Below are 24,016 nucleotides of genomic sequence, written 5' to 3' on the forward strand. Positions count from 1 at the left end.
GAAGCCAAACCCATCCCTCTCAGGCGCATGGGGAGGACTCAGACCCCCACACCCTCCCTTGGACAGCCCGGGGATGCTCCTGGGTACCCCCAGAGCAGCAAGAGCCTGCACTCCACACCTGCCATACAGGAACAGCCCCTGGGCTGACCACGGGGAAAGTGAAACAGGAAAAAGAATTAAAAAATAATTATTTTATTTTTTCAGACAAGATCAATAGCAGAGTTACAGAGGCATTTCCATGCCTAGTCAGAAGTTAATACATCAAAAAAAAAAAAAAAAAGAAATAACTTAACTGGAGCTATCATTCAACAGCCAAACCAAGGGTGGCGATGCTGCTGGCCCTGGATCCTGCTCCCCAGAGGCACCTCTGTGTGCTGCTGGGGATGCTCTGGCAGATCTGGGTGAAGCCATGGGCAGCCCATGCCACCCCGCCACCCTCACAGCAGGAGAGGGGCTGAGGGAGCCTCATGCCCCAGCACAGCTCCCCACCTCAGCCCCTTTGGAGGCAGTGGAGATGTGCCAGTGGTTGGAAAACTGCAAAAAGGCATAAAACACACTCAGGTATTCTTACCCTTTCCCTGCTCCTGCCCTGGCACTGAGGTTAAAGGCACTTCACGTCCCAAACTGCAGGGGATGAAGCAGAAAGGTGGGGAGGGGGTGCCGGGGCAGCACCCCCACCAGCAGCTGTGTCTCCCAGCACAGCAGGACCCAAAAGGCAGGGGTGAAGGCCATGACATCCTCTGGCCATCTCGGGCAGGGGGACAGTCCTTTTCAGTGGCAGCCTTGGTGCCAGGACATGTCACAGCGTGTGACACCAGCACTGCAGCCACAGACATGCCAGTCTGGCTCCGCTCAGGCCAGCCCCAAAAAGGCACGGTGCAGCAGAGCCCTCGCAGCTCTATCAGGCCCAGGGCAGCACTCTGGGGTCTTCCAGCACCAGCAGCTTCCTGGGGCTCCCCTCTCCGGGGAGAAAGCGCAGGGAAGCTCCCACTTCCACAGCTCTAGGCCCGTGAAGCAGGGAGACAATAGCGCGGTGGAATTCCAGGGCTCCAGCTGCCCCCTGGCTGTTCCTGCACAGCCAGGACAGGAGCAGGAGCAGAGCAGCTCAGGTCAGGTCATGTAGCGGGTGACAGCCCTGAGGGCGTAGAGCAGAGCGGCCTGCATGCGTGCCTCCAGCAGGAGCAGGTTGATGTGCACCTACAGGAGAGCAGGGTCAGGCACAGGGCCAGGCACAGGGCCAGCACCTGAGCACCCTGCAGGGGGAGGGACGGGCCAGCACCTTCTCCGAGTGCTTGAAGTGCCTCCAGAACTGTGCGTAGATCTGCTTGGTCGTCCTCTCTGGGTAGCAGGCCACTGTCTTGATGTAGACCTTTAAGTTGCGCTCCAGGAGCTGGTTCACCTCCCCGTAGTCGTAGTCATCATAGCTGGAGAGAGGAGGATGTGTTATTGCAGACACTTGTGCACTCATAGAGTCCAGAGTGCTTTGGGTGGGAAGGGACCTTACAGCCCTTCCAGTCCCACCCCTGCCATGGCAGGGACACCTTCCACTGTCCCAGGGTGCTCCAAGCCCTGTCCTTGGACACTTCCAGAATTCCACCACCTCTGTGGGCAAAATCTGCCAGAGCCTGACCATCCTTACTGTAATTTTGTATTAAATTCTCCTTTCCCAGGGTTGTTCTGAACCTCAGCCAAGCCCGCCACCAGCACCACTTTGCCTTAGGGAAGCAGCAGTGCTCTAACCCAGACAACTCACTGGAGCTGCTCCTGGCCCTTCCCAAGGCAGGACAGAAAGCCCAGCCAGGTTAACCCAGGAGCTGCTCCTGGCCCTTCCCAAGGAGGAGCAGAAGGCCCAGCCCCTCCGGGCACGCACCGGATGCCAAAGACGCAGTGCACGTAGTTCCAGATGGCGCGGCGCAGCACGGAGGTGTCCACGCCGCAGTGCATGGCAATGGTGTTGTAGGTCAGGTTGTAAACCACCTGGAACTTCTCATCCAGGAGCTGCCCCACGTCTGGGTACAGGCGGTTGATCAGCGAGTAGCCGTGGTCCTCCCAGGTGTAATCCTGGTGGAGAAAGGACGCTAGGGTAGGGGTTTGGTGGGGAAAAGGGGGATCCCTCTGTCCTGGTTTCAGGAAGGGTGGAGTTAATTTCTTCTCAGTCACTGTTCCAGCGCTGTGTTTTGGATTTGGAATGAGAAGGGTGTTGGTAACACACTGATGGTCTGGATTTTTTGCTAAATTTGGTTTATCCTGAGTCAAGGACTTTATTCCTCTTTGTTCCAGGCTGTGCCAATTGGAGGGAGCACAGCCAGGACAGGCGACCTGAACTGTCCTCAATCCTGGGAACAGCCCTGACATAAACAGGAGGCACCCCCAGAGCTGAGGCACTGCTGAGCACCCACCTGTGCACGGAAAGTGGGGGGGGCCTGCTCCCCCCTGCGTGTGAAGTCCTTGTATCCGAACTCAGGGTCCTCCAGGAAGCAGCGGATGTTGGACTGCAGCGAGGGATCCAAAACATCTACAAGGCACCAGTGCAGAGCCATGAGCCCAGATGGAGTCAGCGCTGCACTGGGGAGCTGATCCCGCTCTCCCTCAGGCAGGTTCTGGTTCTTTTCCCCCCCTCGGGCCCACCTGGCCCACAGGGACCTCCTGCCCCCAGCGTTGCCCCCTGCACCTCCTCACCTGAGGAAGGGACCAGCAAACTCTCTGTCTTCTCCAGCTCGAAGCGTGTTGCCATCTCCTCCTGTGTGACTCCGTGCTCCTCCAGCTGGTTTTCCTGCAGCAGCTTCATCCTTTCCATCAGCACCTCCACCTCCTGCATGGCATCTGTGCCCTGGGGAAGCACAGGGCAGGGTCAGCCCTGCCCCGACTGACCAGAGGGGCTCCCAGCCCCAGATCTGCTGGCACTTGGGGGAACCCCGGGGCATCTCCCTCTGGGTTGGTCCTGCCCAGATTCCAGCAGCTCCCATCCCTAAAAGAGTTAAGGGCCAGGTTGGACAGGGCTTGGAGCAGGCTGGGACCGTGGAAGGTGTCCCTGCCCGTGGCAAGGGGTGGAACAAGACAGGCTTTAAGGTCCCTCCAATCCAAGCCAATTTGTGATTCCCAGGGGCAGCCCCATAAAGCATCCCAGGGTACATTCACACCCTGCAAGGCAAAGCCCCTCTTACCCCAGAGCCCCCCACGCTCTCCCCAGAGGCGGGGCTGCTGTTGCTGTGGGGTGAGGGGGCCCAGCAGCTGCTCCCCACGTCCTGCTCCCCCTCGGGTCTGATGCCGCAGCCGAAGACAAAGGATGCCAGCGAGTGGTAGTGGGTGAGCAGCACCAGCGCCTGCACCAGCTCTGCCAGCGACCAGCTGTCCTGCCCCGGCCTCAGCAGAGCCTGTGACACACAGCAGGGCTTGGAGTGACCCCCAGCCCACCACAGCCCAGCGCTGGGGCACGCCAGGGGCAGGGATACAGCAGTGTTTGGGAAGTGCCTCACCCATAGACCTGTCAGGGGCAAGTCACCCCTTCCCACCCCACTGCCTCCCTCAGCCCTGAAAGGGTTAAACCCTGGGGGCCGTGCACACAGGAGGTGACCCCCGGAATCAGTCTGTGTGTTCTGGGGGGATCTGTGCTGGCAGCACCAGCTCTCACCTCGATGTGCTCCTTGGTGACGAGCCAGGGCCGGTGCGCCAGCAGCTTGTTGATCTCGTTGAGGTTCCGGAGTTTTTGGGGGGCACAGTGGAGCCCCTGCAGCCATGCAGGGCTGCCCCCCACCTGCAGGAACTCCCTCATGTGCAGCCCCACCAGGTAGGAGCAGCGGTGCCGGGCTGCAGCCTGCGGGGAGAGCCAGCGGTCAGCCCAGCCCCGCCTGGGGTCCCACCCTGCCACAAGCCCCCGAAGAAGCCAAGGCACGTCACTCCTGGAGGGTTTTCCCTGGGGATGTGACTTCCAGACAGGGGGATTTCCCCCCTCACTATCAGTGCCAGTGCTCCAGAGGGCCTGGAGGGAGAGTGTTGGGGTACCCTGGGTGGGCACCAGCCCCAAAGGGGTTTGGGATGTCAGATCAGAAAGAGGCCCATCTCTGGGGTCCCAAATGCCTCCAGAGCAGCAGTGCTGGGACCCCCCGCAGCCCCTGTGTCCCCACAGCACCCGCAGGGCCCCGCTGCTCACCATGATGGCGATGTAGTGGCGCTTGTGGTAGGGCAGGGGCCCGTCCATGCGCAGCAGGAGGCACTGGGTCTTCCAGAAGCTGCTGAGGTACTGGGGGTGCAGCCCCATGACCATGGCGACGTGGTCCACCCTGCCTGCGGAGACGAAGGCCTCGAGGAGCTGGTGCAGGCTGCTCTCCCCGCCTTCCTGCGGGATCTGCACGAGGAGTGGAGGAGAGAAGTGAAGGGCTGCGAGCTGTGGGCTCCCACTCTTCCCAACCTCCCCCAACCTAAATGGAGACGCCCCCCAACACGCAGGAGCCCAAGAGCACCGAGGCTGGATCCTCACCCCAGTGGAAGCGCCCTGCCTCCGGAACGGACACCGCCGGGGGCCCCCGCTGCCCCCGTCCCCCCTGCCAGCCCCGGGGGGCACAGGGGGCTCAGGGGTCTCCATGGCAGAACCCACACAGCCCGTCCTGCTCGGCCTGTAGGTTGGGTTGTTTGTTTGGGCTCTGCAGTGCGAGGGAGGAGGAGATGGGGGTCAGCCCCCAGCGCAGTGACGAAACCACGGCGCTATCTCTGCCTGAGGAGGAACATCTGGAGCAGTGAATGTGGGTGCTGAGATAGGGCTCAGGTGCCCTGGGGATGTCAGGGCAGAATGCTGGGGTCGGGCAGGGCAAGGGTGTGGGTCTTTGCATCACCAGGGAAACACAGATGTGTCTGACTGAGTGGGGAAACTGAGGCACAGACAGGGCAAGCAAACACCAGGGTGAAATACAGCTGTTCCCCTAATCTCCAGAACGACCCTCCCCAATACCACAAGGATCCTCCTGGGGTGGCTGACCCCTCTCCATCCCATCCCCACCAGGCGCCAGGAATCGGAGGGTTGGGAATCCTTCCCGCAGCAGGGAAAGGTGAAGGAGACCCCCACCCAAGCCAATTCTCATCGCTTTACCTCTTCCAGGGGAATGAAGGCGCTGGGGCCCCTCGCCAGCTCCCCGGCAGCCTCAACTCCTCTTTCCTAGGAAGGAAGGCAGAGCCGGGAGTCAGCGGAGCCCGGGAACATCCCCGTCGGCGTCACCGGAAGGGGTGACTCAGGCGGACACCGGCACGGGCCGCGGGGCCGTGTCCCCACACCCTGTGCGTCAGGCTGGCCGCGCCTGATGAAACCGGACTGCGATGTTGCTGCGCTGTGTGACACAACGGGACAGCCAGCTGTGACACCGCTCCGAGCGCGGGGCACCACCGCCACGGGACAGCAGCGAGGAACGGGCACAGCACGGCACCGGGCATCGGGAGCAGCACTGTGCCGACGGCCCGCTCCGCGGTGCCACCGACCCTCCCTGGGCACTAAACGCCACTCAACATCACGATTTCCCCGCACACTGGCAGGACTACCCCTGCTCCAAGCACGGGGTTCGGGTCCTTTCTGCCCCACACTCCTCGGGGCTGGAGCTCCCGTGTGCGGCCAAAGGGCTGCTCCTGCCCCGGCCCCTCCCCTCCCTGCAGCCGGGCGGGGCGGGCAGCGGGGCACGACCCCACGCCTCTCCGAGGGACGCCAGTGCGGGCTGCACCGTGCGCGCCCGGGGACGGGGCGGTACAGCCCGGGAGCCCTTACCTGGCCGTCCCGCCGGGCCCCGCAGCCCCGGTGTTCCTCCGGCCCCGCGGGGCTGCACGGCGAGCCGGCGACCAGCATCACGCTGGGGCTGGGCGCTGGGGACAGCCCCGGTCCCCGCAGCGACCCCGAGACCCCGCGCCCGCCACGCTTACATAGCACGGGGCGCGGATACGCCCCTCCGCCCGCCTCCGCCAATGGGAGCTTGGGGGCGGGACCACTCAGCAACAATCAGACCAATGACAATGCGGGGCGTGGCCAGCGCGCAGCCATCAGGTCTGTCCAGGGACCCTTCCCCGACCCCGCAGCCGGGGCCAGAGAGAAACCGGCCTGAGGCAAACACCCCAGCTCCGGGCACGGGCAGCACAGGGATATGGAACCGCCCGAGCGAGCCCAGAGGAGGCCAGAATGCTCCAAACAGGGCTGGAGACCCTCTGCACTGGACAAACACGGGGAGAGCTGAAGGTGTTCAGCCTGGAGAAGGCTCTGGGGAAAACTTAGAGCCCATTCCAGAGCTTAAAAGGGCTCCAGGAGAGCTGGAGAGGGACTTGGGAGAAGGGCCTGAAGTGCCAGGACAAGGGGGAATGGCTTCCTGCTGCCAGAAGGGAGGGATAGATGGGATATTGGGAAGGAATCCTTCCCTGTGAGGGTGGGCAGGCCCTGCACAGGTGCCCAGAGAAGCTGTGGCTGTCCCTGGATCCTTGGACAGGCTGGACAGGACTTGGAGCAACCTGGGACAGTGGAAGGTGTCCTTACCCATCAGAGGGGGGCAGAAAAAGATGAGCTTTAAGATCTTTTCCAATCAAAAAGGTCTGGGACTCTCTGACTCTTTTACTGGGTTTGGTGTTTCTCCAAAGGGCCAGAAGAAAAAAGAAAACATGAAAAGAAGGGATAAAATCCCTTCACACCCTCACAACCATGGGCTGTCCCAGACACAGCACTGGTGCTGCCTGACAGCCCAGCACACAGGAGTCGCTGCACAAACAACTCAGGATTCTCCTGGCAACAACCTCCTCTGGCTCCGGGCTGAGCTCCTGCCAGCAGGGGAACGTCAGAGCTCCCTGGCACTGCAGCGCCAGCCGCACAGCCCACGGCTGGAACAGCCACCCTCAGCACAGCCCACAGGCCCAGCCTCTGCATGCAGGAGGGCACGGCCACTTAGAAACGTCCCTGGGCATTGCTCCTTGTCCTTGTCCCTTCCTGGGGCTATTTTTAGGGTGTTTTGCAAACACGGCTCTGTGCTGAGGCTGTGGAGTCTGGGTGCCTCTGGCCACCTCAAGGTTTCCACTTCTGTCTTTCCATTTGTGTCATTTCAGAGGCACAATTTGGGGGCTTCATTTCATGTGATCCGAGGGAACGTGGCCCCTCACTGACCAGGGTCAGAGGTGCTGGTTTAGCCTCTGCCACCCCAGCCCAGCTCTGTCACCTGCTCCTGCAGGACAGGGGCACAAGCAGAGGTGCTGCTGGTCACCAGCCAGCCCTGGGGCTGCGCAAAGGAGCTGCGGACAGGGCTTGGAGCAACCTGGGACAGTGGGAGCTGTCCCTGCCCATGGCGGGGGTGGAACAAGATGAGCTTCAAGGCCTCAAACCCAAACCATTCCATGATGACTCTGCAGTTCCACCTGAGGCCACAAGCTCTGTGTTTGCTCTGGGCAACACGGAGCAAGCAAAATAGGGGTCGCAGAGAGGGGGAGGCTGCCTCTCTTCTCCCCTTTCTGCTCCCCAAAAAGCTCTGGATATTAGAGGGACAGGGCTGTGGGTGTGCATCAGGCGATGATCCAGCTGGAGAGATGGGCTGGAGATGCTGCCAAATATTTAATATAAAAATATCCCATCAGAAGATACGAAGGGCTGTGCCAGGAGGACATTTGTCCCACAGACAAGTCCTGCATGTTGAGCAGGGCTAGGAGGGGCCAAGCACCGCTGGGCGAGCATAGAACTCGAGGTTTGGGGCAGCACGGGATCCCCCATCTGTCCCTCACCCCTGGTCAGCCCACCTGGCAAGCACGAGGTTACCTGCAGCACTTTTCCCAGGTGGCTCCTGCTGGCTCGGGCTGTCAGCAGCATCTCCCTCCTGCCACAGCAGCCTCCCAGGCTGGGAGCGAGGAGCAGGCCATGCTGGCCAGTGCAAAACAGCTTCAGCACCCCACAGAATCATGGAATTGTTCTGTTCAGAAAGCTCTCTAAGACCACAGAGTTTAACTATTACCCCAGGATGGCCAAGGCCACCACTAACCCATGTCCCCAAGTGCCACATCTGCATGGCTTTTAAATCTCTCCAGGGACATAAAAACAAACAAGGGTGGGTAGTTATTTTGGGGCTGACAGTGCTCTGGTTACCATCCTGCTGACTGGAAAAGTCTGGTGCTCCAGGAAAGCTGAACAGCAAGGGAAGGCCGATTGCTCAAGGTGTGTTACCTTGGAAGGAGTTGGCTGGGGACAACTCCTGCTTTTTTCAGCAGCTGGTGGCTTTGGGCAGCCCAGATTCTGAGAAGGAAGGGAAGCAGCAGAGACCATACAGGGACACTGAGGGAACACCTGGGGCAGGTAGATGTGGAAGATTGTTTCAGTGTCTCCTTTCCTTACATGCTCTGCTCAAAGATCAGCATGCTCCATGTGCGCCAGGAGACTGGATATGAATAAGGAAAACAGTCAAAGCTAAAACCCCTTTAGATTCCCAGACCTCTGGAGATTTCCTTGGAAAAAGATGAGAGGCAGCCAAATTTTCTTCATGGAAATCTCATGGGAAAAGGGAAAGCCTCCATGCCAAAGAAGCAGGTCCCTCTGTCTGTGCCAGTTGTATCCCCTCGCCAAGATCAGGAATACATCTCGTCAGATACAGCCTGATGGGCCCAGGGAAGCTGGATGTAACCAAGTAACCAGGATCCTAGCAACAGGCTTGATGGGAGGATTTAAAGATAGAAAAAAAAGTAGGAGCAAAGCAAACAATGGGAAAATATTGTCTCATTCCCCAAACTCCCAACCTTAGAGCAGGAGATAAATCAGCTCCAGGCAGGGCAAGGTATTTTGGTTGTTTTGGTTTTTTCCCTTTTCAAAGCAAACAAAGTATCAGTCACAGATGAGGATTTTTTTAAACCACTTTTACAGGTGTCATTTGTACAAATCAAAGCATCCCTTGAAAATCTCATCATTACAAACATACAAAGAAACGATGTTGGTGCTACAAATCAGCTATGCAACGGCAGGAGCAATTTATCACGATTAAAAACCCTACTGAACAGTATTTACAGGGCCTTTCTCCCTCTTTTTATTTCTTTATGTTGAGGGAAGATAAAAAGCAAAGCCCACAGTTAAAAAAACTCCCACCAATGCACTTCATTTTCTAAAAGTATAAAACTGGGTGAGTTTTGCCACACTCAGGCAAAGTGTAACAATTTCTGGTTTTGCTTGTTTTCACATTAAAAGTCTCTTATAAAAACCAAAAACAAATCCATGGCAGTGTCCGATGAAATGTGCTCCTTCCATGCCAGAAGCCAACATCATCCCGAAAAAGTGCCTTTGAGTAAAATCAACTTTAGTAACAAATAAGAAACAAAAGGATGAAAAAAGTAATCACAAGCTCTAGTTAAAAGCTTCATCAAAGCCCTGACGGAGCAGCCGCCCTGCAGCAAAAGCGTGAGTTCTCTTACCTACCTCCAGCCCCTGCCGGGGGTCTCCAAGCCCTGAGATCTTTCTCCACTCCCTGACTGGCGCTCGGGATGTCGAGGAGCTCCTGCCAGCCCGGAGTTGTGTGGTGCTCCCCCTCCAAGTGCTGTTTATCCACCACCATCACCCCAAAAGAGGTGCCTGGGGGGACCCAGCCCAGCTGGTCTGGCTGTAAGGGTCAGTGGCAGCCGTGCTGTTTTGGGGCAGCACATCCCTGGTACAGGGAACTCTCATAGCCCTTTGATCCTGCTGGTTTGGAATCAGCAGTGAGAAAAATCCCTGGAGTGCCCCAAAAAACACTCCCTGGCTTGGGTTGCTGCCTGAGTAAGTGCTTTCCTGGAGCCAACCTGGCCCCTGCATCTGGAAGGGGCAGGGAAAGGAGGAGGAGAGGGAATATCCGAGCCTTGAACTCTCTGTGTAAAGAAATGGAGTAAGAGACACTTGATCGCACCAAGCTGCAGAAATCATCAAAATCCCAGAGGTCACCACATAACCAGGGCACTGGGGGGGGTGGGGGAATTCTGGGTGGGTTGGGGGCTGTATAATTCCACTTTGGCTCCCAACCCAAAAGCTCTGATCAGAAAAACAAGGAAACACAAAACCAGGCAGTTTGGTTTGCCAAGTTGACAGAGAAAATAAGAAGAAAACCAAAACAAAACACAAAAATCTTCCAAGATAAATACATGGCCCCCATTTTGGAAGCATCTTCAAAAAGCTGGATCAACTGTTGTCAGCAGTGGCACAACCTTCCAGGAATACCTGTTGGGCTGGTGAGTTCTCAGCTCTCTTTTGAAGAAGGAACAGTTCAAGGGAAAAAAAATGCAGCTCCCACCACACGCAGCTCCCATTTTATCTGCAGAACAACTGGCCATGGCAGTTCCCTCACAGCAGCAGGCTGGGAACCAGCAAGGAGCCACTAATGCAGCAGGTTCCTGTTTGCTCATGGAAAGGGCTGGCAGTGGTAGCAACTGGTTAGGAAAAGATTTCTTCCAGAAAACAGTACTTCAGGGGGGATTTAGGAAAGCTGGGACCTCTCCCCATGGACTGAAACTGGCCACACTCAAGCATGCTGTCAGAAGGTAACACGCACCAGGAATCCCATGGAGTCCACAAGACAGAGGTTTGGGCTTCCAGCCATCCTGCAGGCCTCCCACACTCCTCGGCTAGTGCAGGGGAAAGCTCCCAGGCTGGGGGCTTGGCTTTAAGGGGAGGTTATTGCTCCTGACTTCTCAGGCTTTTTGCCTTTTGACAGGGCAGCTGCTTGCTTCAGGAGTTCTCTGTTCTTGGCCTAGAAATGGGGAAATGGGTATTTAGTGGCATGGATCATCATTAGCTCTTGGGATCCCTGTGCAGAAGCTGCTGACATCCTGCACACAGCTGGAAAGGGGGCACAGACGTTGAGCTCACCTCTAACCTCCTAGAGAGGGCTCTCCCATCCCAGCCCCACAGGAAAAGACAACTACAAAATGATAGAACCCACAAGACCGTTCAAAAATTAATCATATGAACAGTTCAAAGTACCTACAATACACTGAGAGGAACTGAACTTTGATTTTGCAGCCATTGAAAAAGATTTCCAGAGACTCAACCAATAGCAGCAGAAATAAAGCATCTGGACACCAGAGAGTTCAGGGCAGTCCCAGCCTGAGCTGAGCACAGACATGGAAAGCCCCAAGAGAGGGAAGTGGCTGGGGCACACCTGCTCCTGGATCTGATGCTCCTTTACCTTCAGAAACAGCACACCCAGCCCTCTCCACACCACATCCCAGCATTCCACGTGCCCTGTGAAGGGATTCTGGCAGGCACCAGCACTCTGACAGCAGCTGGAGGCCTCCAGCCTGCCTTCCACTGGGATACTTCCCCAGAGTGGGTGTGGATGGAGGAGGGGCTGTTTCCTCAGGGGCAACAGAAGCCTTTTGTCTCATCCCCTCCCAGCTCTCATTGCTGGGGCTTTAGATCTTTGTATACCCAAAGTAATTAAACGGCGCAAAGTTCATTTCTGTGTCTGATTTCTTCCCCTTTGACCTGATCCCTTCGGTGGCTCAAGCTATTCATACTGATAGTCTGCTGTGTTTCCACAGCCATGACAAGAATCTTGCTCTCCCTGCTTCCATCAGCTCAGGGACTTTTTTATTTGGACTAGAGATACAGGGTGAAAAGAACTGCCAATTGTTCCTTTGTTCTCTCTGGTTACTGCTCACACAAATCACAGGGAGGTGATTTAGAGGCTCAGGGAGCTGACAAAGGTTCTGCAGACTGGAGAAACAGGTTCAAACCTGATTTTGGCAATAAGTAAAATGAGTCCGATGGTTCCTGTCTAGTCCGTAAGGGACACAACATAGCACTTTAAACACAATAAGTGTGAGCCTGAGTAGAGAGCAGCAAGGTAGGTGTAAAATGGTGGTTGGGATGCAATGCAGAGCTGAGGAGGGGCTTGCCTGGCAGCACAGAGGCTGTAGGACACGGTTGAGAAACATTAGCAGAGCTCTGTGTGCAGTAGCTCACAGGGTGTCCTGATCAGGAGTGTCCTCAGTCCCTCCTGGACACAGCTCAGGAATGTCCTCAGTCACTCCTGGATACAACACAGCTCAGCAGTTAAACTGACAATGCTGTCACCTGTAACTGCTCCATGACCTCCTTGTGTGTCTTCTCCATTTGGTTCATCTTTGCCCTCATCTGTGATTCCTGGTACTGCAGGTCAGCTTTCAGCTCCGTGATCTGTGTAGAAACCAGGAAGGAGCAAGTGAGCTGGAAGAGGCAACAACTGCCCTCCCCACAGATCCCCCTGCCGTGTAAAGTGTCTCTACAAAAGGTGTGTGAGACTGGCTGAGGTCACAGACATGCTGGCAGTGCTGAGGGACTGCAATGAGACCAGAACTGTGTCACTGAGAGCACAGAGCAACTGCAAGGGCCAGCACTGCATTTCTCCAAGCAGCAGCATGTTTATTCCCAGTCTTGCCCACACACAGAGGTCGCCAAGAAAGTGGTCAGGAAATGACCCTTTATGAAATGAGATCCCCTGGGTGGGTCCAGAGGGCCTCTTTGGCTTTGGAAAGGAGGCAGCCTGGAAACAGCCAGACATGTTAACTCCAAGACAAAAAGCCAGGCTGTGTCAGAGTGTGATCTGTGAGAACATGTCAGCCTGCTGGGGGGGAAGCAAGCCAAGGACTGTACCTTCTTCTCCTTCTCCAAAATCATCTGATCCTTCTGGTGAAGCATCTTTTTTAAAGTAGCCACTTCCTCCTTCAGCTGGGCAATGATGACAAAGTGGTCGGTGCCAGGGGAGTCCAGGGCGAGGTCCGGAGAAAAACTGCAGCAAAGAACAGGGAGAGGCCCTCAACAAAACTCCCCTCTTCACCAGGCAGGGAAACTCCCACGGATGCTCTCAAAGGAGAGTGGGAATCATTTCATGATCATTCATGATCCTTTCTGAAACCAGAGAGCTGAAGACAGCAATCAGAGAGATAATTAAAATTTATGCTTCTCTTTGCTCACAATCAGTCCTTGGATGCACTGCAGAACTCCCCACTGAATGTAAACAAATATTCTGACAAGGAGGGGACATGAAAGAGAAGCAACCTCCAAGTTCAACAAACAGAGCAAAAGGAAACAGCTAAATTTTTCTGAGCAAGGAAAAGGGGTAAAAAACATACTGGACCTTGTAATATGATTCTGCCATGATAAAGCAATAGAGGGAGAAGCTTCATTATTCCAGAGTAGGAAAAACTCTCCAGGAAGACAGAGAACTAGCTGAGCACATCACCTGTACACCACCAGGTACTCTAAATCTGAGCAACCATCAGCAGAGCTATCTGTGCATGAGTCACTGCTGCACTGGTAAATCACAAACCTCCCTAGGAGACACCAGTGACCCAGGCAGGCACATGCAGTCCTGTGCTATGGGAATATGCAGACCATAAGATACAACAAGCTGCAGCCACAAGACCCAGGGAGCCCACCTGATTTTTCCCTGCCTTCCGTTCCATCCCTAAAGCTGATTTTTACCTCCTCGTGCTAAGTGGGCAGCACACTCCCAGCCACTTGCATCTGAAACTGCTATATAAAAATTGAACAGTAATAAGACAACAAAGCTCCACCTAGAAGATTACTTCAAGTCTGGCTGTTATCAGATAAATAGAAATAAATCATCAGGGTCACCCAAAGCCTGACTTTTTTTTAAAAGCCTCCAGAGTAGGTCAACACTCAGCTTTAAAGCTGGGAGCTGCAGCAGAGTGGGACAAGCATGGTCTCAACCCAAAATTCTGCCTCTCTCCAGGATGTTTCTACCTCTGAGCTTCCAGTCCCCAACCTGTACCCTAAGGCAGAGAGTACTTGCTGCTCACTTCACACAGGGTCTCCGCCAGCACCTGGAAATGATCCATTTTCTAATTAAAAGCACTACAGTCTGCTGTGACAGGACTCGTTAGTAAGGATGTGGCAGGGGAAAAGGCTCGCTCCCCACTGTGCTGGGGATCTGCAGAGGGAAACAAAGCAGAGGCAGCTTCCCAGATCTGGGAGCCAGAGGATGGCCCTGAGGCACTGGGAGAGAAAACCTGGCAGAGGAAAACTCAGAACTGAGGGTCTGCAGGAGACAGCCCGGAGCAGAGGAGCCCTGCACGGCTAAAACATGCTGACAGCAGAGTCCACACTAAGATGTGGCAGCTCTCTGGGCACACTGGATCCAGCTCTGGGCTAGATAGAGAGGTTCATACCCACACACTAGCACAGAACAACTCCCATTTTAAAGCTTTCCCAATAGTTTTCCCAAGTGGAGGCTGTGCAAGATGATGCTGTGTGCTCCAGCACCTTTCTATGTGCAAGCACATTATTAACAGCAGCTTTAATTTCCCACTCACTGCAAATATGCTGGGGAGGAGAGAAATAAATTTTAAAAAATAACAACAACAGTAACCAACAGCACAGAGAAAAGAGGCTTCCTCACGAATTCCCTCTGGCTGAAAACAATCCCTAGACACACCATTCCTTTGCCCAGGCACGCTTCCCTCCTGCCATGCCCTGGGGTGATAAAGAGTGCCAGGGGATGCCCACAATTCCCTGATCAGCTCCAGCATGAAAAATTCCCTGCCCAGCAACTGCTGCTGGCCAGCAAAGCCAGGAAGGCCAGAGCCAGCCCTGCCACCCACTGGGGAGAAGGAAGGGACAGGAGGGCCACCAGCCTGCACAGAGCACCATCCCTGAGGCTTCTGCATCCACCAGAGGGGAACTTGAGCCAGCTTGAGACCTCCTCCTGGACAGGTATAAAATACCAGACTGGTATTTTCCTGTCCAGCTGCTGAAAAATGCCCCTTCAAATGTGTTAAGGTGCTAAATAAAGAAGCAGACTTTTTTTCCTCTTCCTTGGTATTTTTTTAAAGACTGGCAAGATAGTAATGAAAGGTTCCTCGGTCTTAAACCCCATGTTACAGAAGCAGCCTGAGACTCCAAAATTTGAAGGAAAACTGCCATACACAAGTTAGTCTTTTCCTTTAACAAACAGATCAAGAATTAAAACAACCAACCAAAAAAAAAGCCATTTCCTCTACAAATAAACTCAAGATCCAGCCCCTTGGGATAGGTCAGGGGGACATGAGCTCTCCATGTCTGAACAGCCTAAAAGGCACACCACTAATTAAAGGGAAATTATGAGCTCCTGTTGTTTTCAGCAGAGACAGAAGACAAAAATGGAGCTGTTCCCAAGGCACCTGCCTCTCTCTATTGATTGGAACAGAAACCAAATCGATTGCTTTAAACTCCACACCTGTTAAATGGCAGAAATTAGGCAAGGCAAATGCCAAGATTAAAGATTTTGCTATTCAAGTCAGGCTGGCATGAAGAGGCAGAGACCAGGCAGTAAACCAGCATCCACATTTCACCTTAGACAAAAAGCACCTGCATAGCTGCCTCCAGCTCTGAGCCCCCAACATCAAAAGGATGTGGAACTGCTGGAACAAGCCCAGAGGAGGCCATGGAGATGTTCCAAGAGCTGGGAGAGCTGAAAGTGCTCAGCCTGGAGAAGAGAAGGATTTGGGGAAATCTTAGAGCCCACTCCAAAGCCTAAAGGGGATCCAGGAGAGCTGGAGAGGAACTGGGGACAAGGGCCTGAAGTGCCAGAACAAGGGGGAATGGCTTTCTGCTGCCAGAAGGGAGGGACAGATTCCTTGGGAAGGGTGAGGGTGGTGAAGCCCGGGCAAAGTTTACCCAGAGCAGCTGTGGCTGCCCCTGGATCCCTGCAAGGGTCTAAGGTCAGGTTGGAGGGGCCTTGGAGCAACCTGGGATGGTGGAAGATGTCCCTGCCCATGGCAAGGGGCAGAATGAGATGAGCTTTAAGGTCCCTTCCAACCCAAACCATTCTGGGATTCTATGAAAAAACATCCTCCGCTCAGTGCAGTACAGCCCAAGTCACAGAGCTTTAAACTATGCCAGGACTTTCCTATGCAAATAAGAATCTTTTACAAATGAACTTCACTGCTGAGCATCCTGAGGCACTGCTGTCCTCCCCCTGCCAGCAGTGCTGTCACTGCCTGGTGTTACAAGCACGATTTAGCAGCTTGTCTGCAGTGACAGGAGAAGGGACTGCAGTGTGCTCATCTGCAGAGTCTGCAGCATAAAAGCACTTTGCCAGCATTAGCACAGATGATGGGGACACCAAGACTGCCCCAGTTAGGACCAGCAGAGCTGCAGGGGCTGGAGGTGAAGCTGGTGTGCTGGGCACCGGCAGCACAGAATGATTAGTGAGACCAAGTCTCTGCAAGATGTGCTGCGAGTCACTGGGAGAGAAAACTACTCCCAGTGCAGCAGCAACAGAGCTGTTTGCTCCTCCCAGAACTCACCCAGAACAAACCATTCAATACCCTTTAAATGACTGCTGGAAATCACCCTGTCCACATATCATAGCTATTGTGAGCAACAATCATGCTGAAATATGTAAACAGAGGGAATTCAGTACGACACAGTAAAGGAATTTCTACCATATCCAAAAAGAAGCAGTAATTTCAAAGAAACTGGACCCTGACTGAAGGTGTTGCCAAAGTCAACTGAGCTCAAACATGCCCAACTTTTGCCCAGTTGAGGGCTACTCCAGAGGTTTGGCTGGAGCTGGGGTACAGGATGTTGGGGCTGATCTCAGCAGGGAGGAGGTGCTGGAGTTTACTCCAGACTCTGCTGCTGCAAACACCCTTGTGCTGCAGCAGACCTTAACTCCCTGCTCAGGCTGTGCCCCACACACCAGTGTGACTCTGGGAGGGACAATCTGGTAGTTGTATAAAGGGGAGGGATTTGGGGGCTCACTCTCATAAACGAACCCTCAGCCACTCCAAACCCACATTAAGAAACCCCCATTATTACTCCTCTCAGGACGTGCAGCCATTTGTCTATTTAAGGCAGCTGCAGCTTGCATTTTCTCCTGCATGTCGCTGAAGCTCTTCAGTTGCTAAATTTACACTTGGTTTGTTACTGGAACTCATCAAAAAAAGCCTGTGGCAAGGCCTACAGCCTTGGCAGGAGCCAGACTGACAATATCTGACATGAGAGCAAAAGGAAGGCCCTCGATTCCTTCAATATATGCTCCTGCTTTCCAAACACACGGCTGACCAACCCAGAGCACAGGTCATTTTGCTTTTCGGGTATTTTCAAGCCAGCAGGGCTGTTACAATGAGTTGTGAGATCTCAGCCCAGGATCTATTGAGGAGATAGAAACAGCTGATGCTGTCCTACAGCCCAGAGCAGCGGCTCTCTGACGGGCTGCACCAGTTCTACCAGGGTCCTGTTTCCATTCTCTCCTCAGGCTCCACCAGCACTGAAGGCAATGGAATTCTAACCCCTCCACACTCAGCCACGGCTCCTAAGTCACAATTAGTCCTTAAATTTTTCCAGCTTTTAACTGAAAATGCTGTTCAGATGATAAAAGGTATTTCACACCTCTCTGTGGGTGCCACTGCCCTATAAAATTATTAAAGTTCTATTTCACAGAATCATAGAATCCCAGAATGGTTTGGGTCAAAGGGACCTTAAAGCTCATCTCATTCTGCCCCCTGCCACGGGGCAGTGTCACCTTCCACTAGATGAGGCTGCCCTAAGCCCCATCCAATCTGGCCATGAACACTTCCAGGAACGGCATTTCTCACGGGAGCATTTTACAGTGACAAGGTGTCAACAGTACCTATAGGAGAGATCTGTGATCTCAGAGACACTGAAGGCAGGTAGTGATTAATTAATTACCAGTGTCTTTAACAAACCCTTTGGCACCAACTGTGCTCCGGTCCATGCTCCCAAATCCCTGCTGTTCAGAAAGAGATCTGTTGAGAGGGACAGTTCCCGTGTAGGAGGCAGTTCCCAGGGAGGGAGGGGAGAAAACAATAGGTGATCTCACTTCAGGATGTCAATGCCTTGAGCAACAGGACAATGGTGGGCCCCGAGAGTCTGTTGGGAAGCAGCCCACTGCGCCAACGTGGACGGGGCCCTCTGGATAAGGGGGCAAAGCATCTCGGGAGAGGAAGGAACGCTGAGAATCAGAGAGGAAAGGCAGGAATGAAAATATGCATGCACAAGACCATAAAAATACAAATCCATCTCAATCTCCTGTTTCTGCTAGTGACTCCCATTCTGCTGCACAGGTGGCCGGCATCAACATGATCCAGCATCAAGTGTGACAACAGAATGGGGTGGATGCTTTGCTAGAATCAGAGAACCATGGAATGGTTTGGGCTGGAACGAATCCTAAAGAGCATCTTGTTCCATCCCCTTGCCATGGGAAGGGACACCTTCCACTAGACCAAGCTGCTCCATGACCCATCCAACCTGGCCTGGAACACTGCCAGGATGGGGACTCCACAACCTTTCAAGCAAAGCTGTTTGATTGCTTGTCTCTCCCCCAAAAGCAGGAGGGGACATAGGAAGTGGGTCTGGATCTTCTCCTGTCCTCTGAGGCTCTCCCTGCAGATCAGTCTGACAGACCTCAAAGCACAAAACCTGCAGACCTCACCAGCCCCTCTCTCCCTGTGGCTGCAGGAGAGATGATAAAGTTAGTTTGGCTGCAGTTCTCCTGACTGTTGGGGAGCTCAGCCAACACCACCTCGGTCCTGCTCCATCCAAGCAGGTACAGGTGCTCAGTATTCTCTTCCTCTTCAAATCTATGTCTAGGTTCCAGGTAGCACTGCCTTGCCAGGTTCTAGGACAACCCCTCGAGGTCTTAAAGCCCAAGGCCTCTGCTCTAGCATAAGGGCTTCCTGTTATTCACACACAACTCTGCCTTACATAAACTCAGCAAACAAACCACCCGCCCACAACTTCCCCATGTAACAGGCTCACCTGTCACCATTGGCAGATATGGCATCAAACTTGGCCTTCTTCTTTGGGATTTCGTTCTGAATGGAAGACGTGGATAAGGTTTTCTGGCTAGAAAAAGGAGGCAATTATATGTCAGAACCTGAATGACTTTCAGTCTAAGACAGAGAGGCAGATAAACATTCCCACCCACTTTGATCCTATTAAAACAGTATTTCCCATTGCTAAAACGATAAAAAAATCATTCCTTGAAGAGTAGCTGGAGACTAAAAATAAACAGAAAACAATGAGTCAGAGCAGTATGTAGGTGAAGAACTCCTGCTTAAAATCTGCATTTTAATCATTAAATTTTACAAATGCAACTTTGCTTTCACAGTGTACAAGTTCAGTAAGTTGGATCACTAAGAAGCACAAGGCTGCACCAGCACAGTGAGGTTTGCAAACAAGCAAAGCGTGACTTAGCCAGACTGTCCTGAGCTCAGACCATGCCCAAACCCCTCCTAAGGTTACCTGTTATAGTGGCTGCCACTGCTGAGCCTACTGAACTGCTCCTTCTCCTGCAGGCTGCCTCGGGAAGAACTGCTCAGGTGTTTGCACTGCTCTTTGGTCTTCTGCAGGACTCGTTTATAGGACAGTGTGCACAACCAGCACAGCAGCTTTCCATCCACCTGGAACGGGAGACAGAAAGAAGCTTTGGTCTTTTTTCTGCCCACAAAGCAAATACAGAAAAGACAAGCACTTTCAAGCTTAGGGTTACATATGAACAAGCAGGGACTCAAAAAGAATCCTCTGAAGGGACAGGCAGTCACTGGAGACCAAAACAGCAAGGGTGTCTGCTCCAGGAGGCTCAGCAGGGCACGGATTATGGCTGCAGCACTCCAAACAATAGATCAACAGATGTTTACAGTTTGCCTAAAAAAGACACACCTCCTACACAGCACCCAGGGTGTTTGAGCAAAGGGTGTACAGAAACCATGAAGGGGTTTCCTGGTGGAGGTATGACACTTGTAGCTCCTCAGGCTATGGAACAAATATCATTCTCCATCCCTCTCCTCACAGCCTCACACTTTATTCAGACGTCTCTGCTCCTCTGCCAGCTCTTGGGCCAAATTCAAGAGATCTTTCTTAGAAGATCTGGCAGAGGCACACAGGGGTTCAAAGATTAAACAGCTCTAAACCAGAGCAAAGCTCAACTCTAGAAAACACTTTATAACCAAGGTTTGGGTTGAAAGCAACCTTAAACCCCACCCAGTCCTCCCTGCCACGGCAGGGACACCTCCCACTGTCCCAGGCTGCTCCCAGCCCTGTCCAGCCTGGCCTTGGGCACTGCCAGGGATCCAGGGGCAGCCACAGCTGCTCTGGGCACTGTGAGGGCCTGCCCGCCCTCACAGGGAGGAACTTCCTCCCAGTAATCCATCTGGCAGTGGGAAGCCTTTGCCCATGTCCTGTCAGAAATGCTGCAGAAGATGTAAAGAAGATGGAGAGAGGATCAATGTGATCAGCCCTTTTACCTTTTTAGTCTTCTTTAACACAAATACTGACCTTCTTCCTGTCATCCTTCCGGTCGAAGGCGCACTGCTGCTTGCACTGCTCACACGAGTGAGGAGGGCCATACTTCTTCTCTGAGTTGGTGCAACGCTGGCACTTGTTTCCAATAAAAGCTGCTATGATGTTGCAGTACTGGCAAGGTTTTGGCTTTAAAAAATAAGAACAACTGCTACAGCCTTCTAACTACAATAGTACACTGCTCATTCCCATTCTCCCCATAATTTCAAACTTTTATTTCCTTATTCTACAGAGTATAATGCTGATCCAGGAGACCAAACTTCATTTGGATCCCTGGCCTCCAGCTAAGTGTATTTAGCCATGGCACTCAGACCATTTATCAAGTGCTGTGAAACCTTTACAAAAAACAACAAAATAGAACCAATCAAAATCTCTATTTCAGATTTCAGACAAGCAGGAAATAAAGATTTAACACTGCTTCCTGCAGCAATCTCAGTCTGTGTAAGCACAGTCTTGTTTCTACTGGGTGTCAAACAGATAATTTCCTGGCCTCAAACGATGCAAAGCTCTTTTCTGTGCCACAAGAACAGAAAAAAGTAAAAGCCATTTGACTGACCCATATTATTGATCAGTCATGCTCTTGCAGCTGAGCCAGTCCATAAACTGCTCTGAGATTTCAGCAGGACAAAGACAAGAGAGATGAAAGGAAGAGAGGCTGGGGAGGCTGAGCCCCTCACTTACTGTGCCATAGAGCTTCACGTTCTGAGCACACTTCTTGCATATCGTGTTGGTTTTGCTGTGAAGAAGGACAGATCATTCTATCAACACATTCCAACAGAAATGAAACCTCTGTGTTTAGGGTGCCTGGCTCAGACCCCAGGATCCCTGCTTAGGCTCCCAGCCTCCCCTCAGCTCTGCCTCTGGTGATGAGGCCGGATTCAACCTCTCTAGTGACTCAGATACCAAAATGCTTTTCCCATCCCCATCTGGCTGAGGATAAATGGCCAAAAATTACAAAGGAGGTGTCTTTTAATTAAGGCATCTCCAGATGACACCCGGTTTTTGTCCATACAAACACAGGATTTGATCACTGACTAATTGGCAGCATGAGTGATTCAGCATCAGGGCAGGCTCTACTCTGGAGGTCATGGCAGGAGAGGGCAGAGGTATATTTGTCCAACAAACACAGGAAGGAACACCTCACACAACGGCCACACACAGCCCTGGGATTTACCAATCCTCCCTCTGACAGCTTCACAACTTGTCAAAACACAAAAAAACATGAGCCCAGCTTGAGGACACACAGCAGGAAATAAATGTTGGATACCAGACATCAGGCAAGAGGAAAACTCATGGAAAAATGCATCTGAGCTCTGACTGAAAAAAAAAACCCAAGCAAAAGGTGTGATCCAAGTGCACTACAGACACTGCAACTCGCCCAGCAGATCTTTGGAGGTGGCCAAAGGTCTCCCAAGTTCTCCACAGCAACAATCTACAGGTTAAGGCTCAGTGACTGAAGGTGTGGAGCATTACAGTTCCCGAGGTGTGATCATTCTACCTGAAACCTGGATCTCCCCAGCTCAGCAAGCATTTACCTTTCCTGCTGGAATTCAGTCCTGCAGTAAGTGCATTTAACAATGGGATGAGCAATCCGGCACTCCTGCAACAACAGAGGAGTTTCATGAGCTGCAGTGCTGCTCCCCAAGCCCCAGATCTCCTGCTGCCCTCCACTCCCACCACATCCACACACTTGCAAGCATTCCCTCCCTGTACAGTCATGCTGAGAGAAGAGGAAGGGTGCTGGGAATGCCGTGTGTCACAGGGGAGCCAGGTGTGCCTCACACCCACAGAGCAGGGTCATGGGGCAGGAACACACAGCTCTGCCTCAGGTATTCGCCAGTTCTCTGTACATCTGGCTGTGCTCTCCTCTCATCCCAGCTTCCCCAGATTCCCCCACGTTCACCTGCCTTGTCCCAGCCTCAGTGGTCCCAGGCTACTCCAGTTCCTGCTCCGTGTTCCCTATTTCACCTGATCTTGTTCTTCCCCACCATGTCAGGCTGTCTCCAAAACCCACCTTACTCCTTTCAGGACACCATCAAACCTCCTAGAGATGTCCCCAGATCCCCTCAGGCCTTTGCTCAGGAACAGCTCCCACCTTCCCTCTGTTCCTCACAATAGCCCCATGACTTCCACTCTGCCTTCAGCACCTCCAAACTGCCTTCGGTGCCCCCAGGCCCCCCTAACAACCAGCTCCCCTAAAGAGCCCTTCAACACAAGCCCCTAGCAGCCCCAGGGCTTTAGCCCCATGCTCCAGCCCCTCAAAACCTCCCCAAAGCTCCTCGGCCCTCACACACACTCTCCCACTGCTACCCCACAGACCCCAAACACACACCTCATGGCCCCACTCTTCATAAATACTCCCAGGATCTCCCCACAAACAGCCCCTCAGTTATCCTCAGTTCCTCTAAGAGCCTGCAGACCCCTTAAAAACATTCCCTTGCTGCTCTCCCTCACAAACAAGCTCCAGAACCCCTCAAAGCCTCTCACAGACCACCCCCCTGAAATCCCCTCACAGATCGCCCCCCACTTCCCTCAGAGCCCCCCTCGGACTCCTCTCACATCAGCCTCCTCCCACATTAGCCCCGATAAGCCCCCTCGCAGCGCGCCCCCAGCCCCTCTCCTGGACCTTGCAGAGCTGCTGGCCCTGGCTGAGCGCCTCGAAGGGGAAGCGCTGGTGGCACTTGGTGCAGGCGTACAGCGCCGCCATCCCGCCGCCCCGCTGACAGGCGCGGCCCGCCCGCCCTCCCGCCCGGCCCGCGCGGCACCGCCTCCGACTGCCGCCCATTGGCCGCGCGCCGCATCATTCACGCCTTGACCGCTTCTCATTGGTGAGCGTGCCGTCACTCACAGCCGCAGGGCGGGGCGCGCTGGGGAAGCGTTAACGTCACGGGGAGCGCCGTGACGCAGCCTCTCGGTCCCGCGTGACGCGACGCGCGGGGGAGGTCGCGCGAGATCGCGAGTGGAGAAGGGGGCGGGGATTGGGGTAAGGGGCGGGGCTGAGGCGGGGCCGGGGAGGCGGGGCCGGACATGGCCGGGTTGGACTTAGACGGGACTGGACATGGACATGGACAGAGAGCCTAGGGTGGACAGGGCTGGACATGGAGAAAGAGCGCTTGGGATGGACAGAGAGCCTGGGGTGCACAGGACCGGGGAACAGGCCGGGCTGGGCTGAAGTGGGCCAAGGCTGGGAAAAGAGGCTGAGCTGAGCTGGGCTAGGCCAGGGTCGAGTGGGGCTGAGCTGAGCCTGGACAGTGCTGGGAGAAAGGGCTGAGCCGAGCTGGGCTAAGCAGGCACAGGCACAGCCTGGCTGATTCCACAGCTGGACCTGCCCTCGTGGGCAGCAGGACAGAGCAAACCGCAGCTCCCCGTGCTCACACCGCAGACTGGGAGAGCTCCAGGCAGGAACAGGGAGGAGATTTGGCTCCCTTCCATTCTGGGAGTGAGGCTGGACCCAAGCTGCTGCAGCAAGGACAGATCATACACTGCACATATGAAATAACTGTTCTTTTTTTCGTCAAGTAGTTGTCATTTTGTACAAGGTGACACAGAACAGGTACTTTGAGAAATGGGGGAAATTAAGGCATTTTGGTGTTAAAAGTTCATTCTAAATCCAAGATGGAATGAGCAGAAGGCAGCAACTGCTCACAGTTGTGTGGTCTGCTCCATTTGCTGGATGTTCCTGTGCTCCTACACCCTTCTCTCTTTCTCACACCTTAAGGGATACCTTAAGCCTTTGGGAAACTCCTGTTCTTACCTTTT

The 24,016-nt window shown here is 53.8% G+C and overlaps 2 protein-coding genes across 4 annotated transcripts; both read right to left on the bottom strand.

The window, feature by feature from the left end:
* Positions 1 to 269: 269 nt before the first annotated feature.
* Positions 270 to 5,878, bottom strand: SESN2 (sestrin 2). Of its 2 annotated transcripts, XM_064731464.1 has the most exons (10): positions 5,747 to 5,878; positions 5,084 to 5,149; positions 4,151 to 4,345; positions 3,632 to 3,814; positions 3,165 to 3,374; positions 2,680 to 2,830; positions 2,400 to 2,515; positions 1,871 to 2,061; positions 1,280 to 1,424; positions 270 to 1,197 (listed from the first exon to the last, which is right to left on the bottom strand). In XM_064731464.1, the coding sequence occupies exons 1-10, from the start codon at positions 5,822 to 5,824 to the stop codon at positions 1,111 to 1,113; spliced, it is 1,422 nt and encodes a 473-aa protein (XP_064587534.1). In that variant the 5' UTR covers positions 5,825 to 5,878; the 3' UTR covers positions 270 to 1,110. The 2 variants fall into 2 exon arrangements, with proteins under 2 accessions (XP_064587534.1, XP_064587535.1); XM_064731465.1 differs by lacking the exons at positions 5,084 to 5,149; positions 5,747 to 5,878 and adding an exon at positions 4,478 to 4,771.
* A 2,951-nt stretch (positions 5,879 to 8,829) lies between these two features.
* On the bottom strand, positions 8,830 to 22,986 carry FAM76A (family with sequence similarity 76 member A). 2 transcript variants are annotated; one of them, XM_064731566.1, is made up of 10 exons: positions 22,884 to 22,980; positions 21,793 to 21,857; positions 20,939 to 20,993; positions 20,234 to 20,386; positions 19,202 to 19,359; positions 18,716 to 18,802; positions 17,778 to 17,909; positions 12,584 to 12,719; positions 12,026 to 12,127; positions 10,473 to 10,697 (listed from the first exon to the last, which is right to left on the bottom strand). In XM_064731566.1, exons 1-10 carry the CDS (start codon positions 22,962 to 22,964, stop codon positions 10,611 to 10,613), a joined length of 1,056 nt encoding a protein of 351 aa, XP_064587636.1. In that variant the 5' UTR covers positions 22,965 to 22,980; the 3' UTR covers positions 10,473 to 10,610. The 2 variants fall into 2 exon arrangements, with proteins under 2 accessions (XP_064587635.1, XP_064587636.1); XM_064731565.1 differs by lacking the exon at positions 17,778 to 17,909 and having other exon boundaries at positions 8,830 to 10,697; positions 22,884 to 22,986.
* Positions 22,987 to 24,016: the final 1,030 nt, after the last annotated feature.

This window comes from Zonotrichia leucophrys, chromosome 23 (genome assembly GCF_028769735.1).
Source record: "Zonotrichia leucophrys gambelii isolate GWCS_2022_RI chromosome 23, RI_Zleu_2.0, whole genome shotgun sequence".
NCBI classification, from domain to species: Eukaryota; Metazoa; Chordata; class Aves; order Passeriformes; family Passerellidae; genus Zonotrichia; species Zonotrichia leucophrys.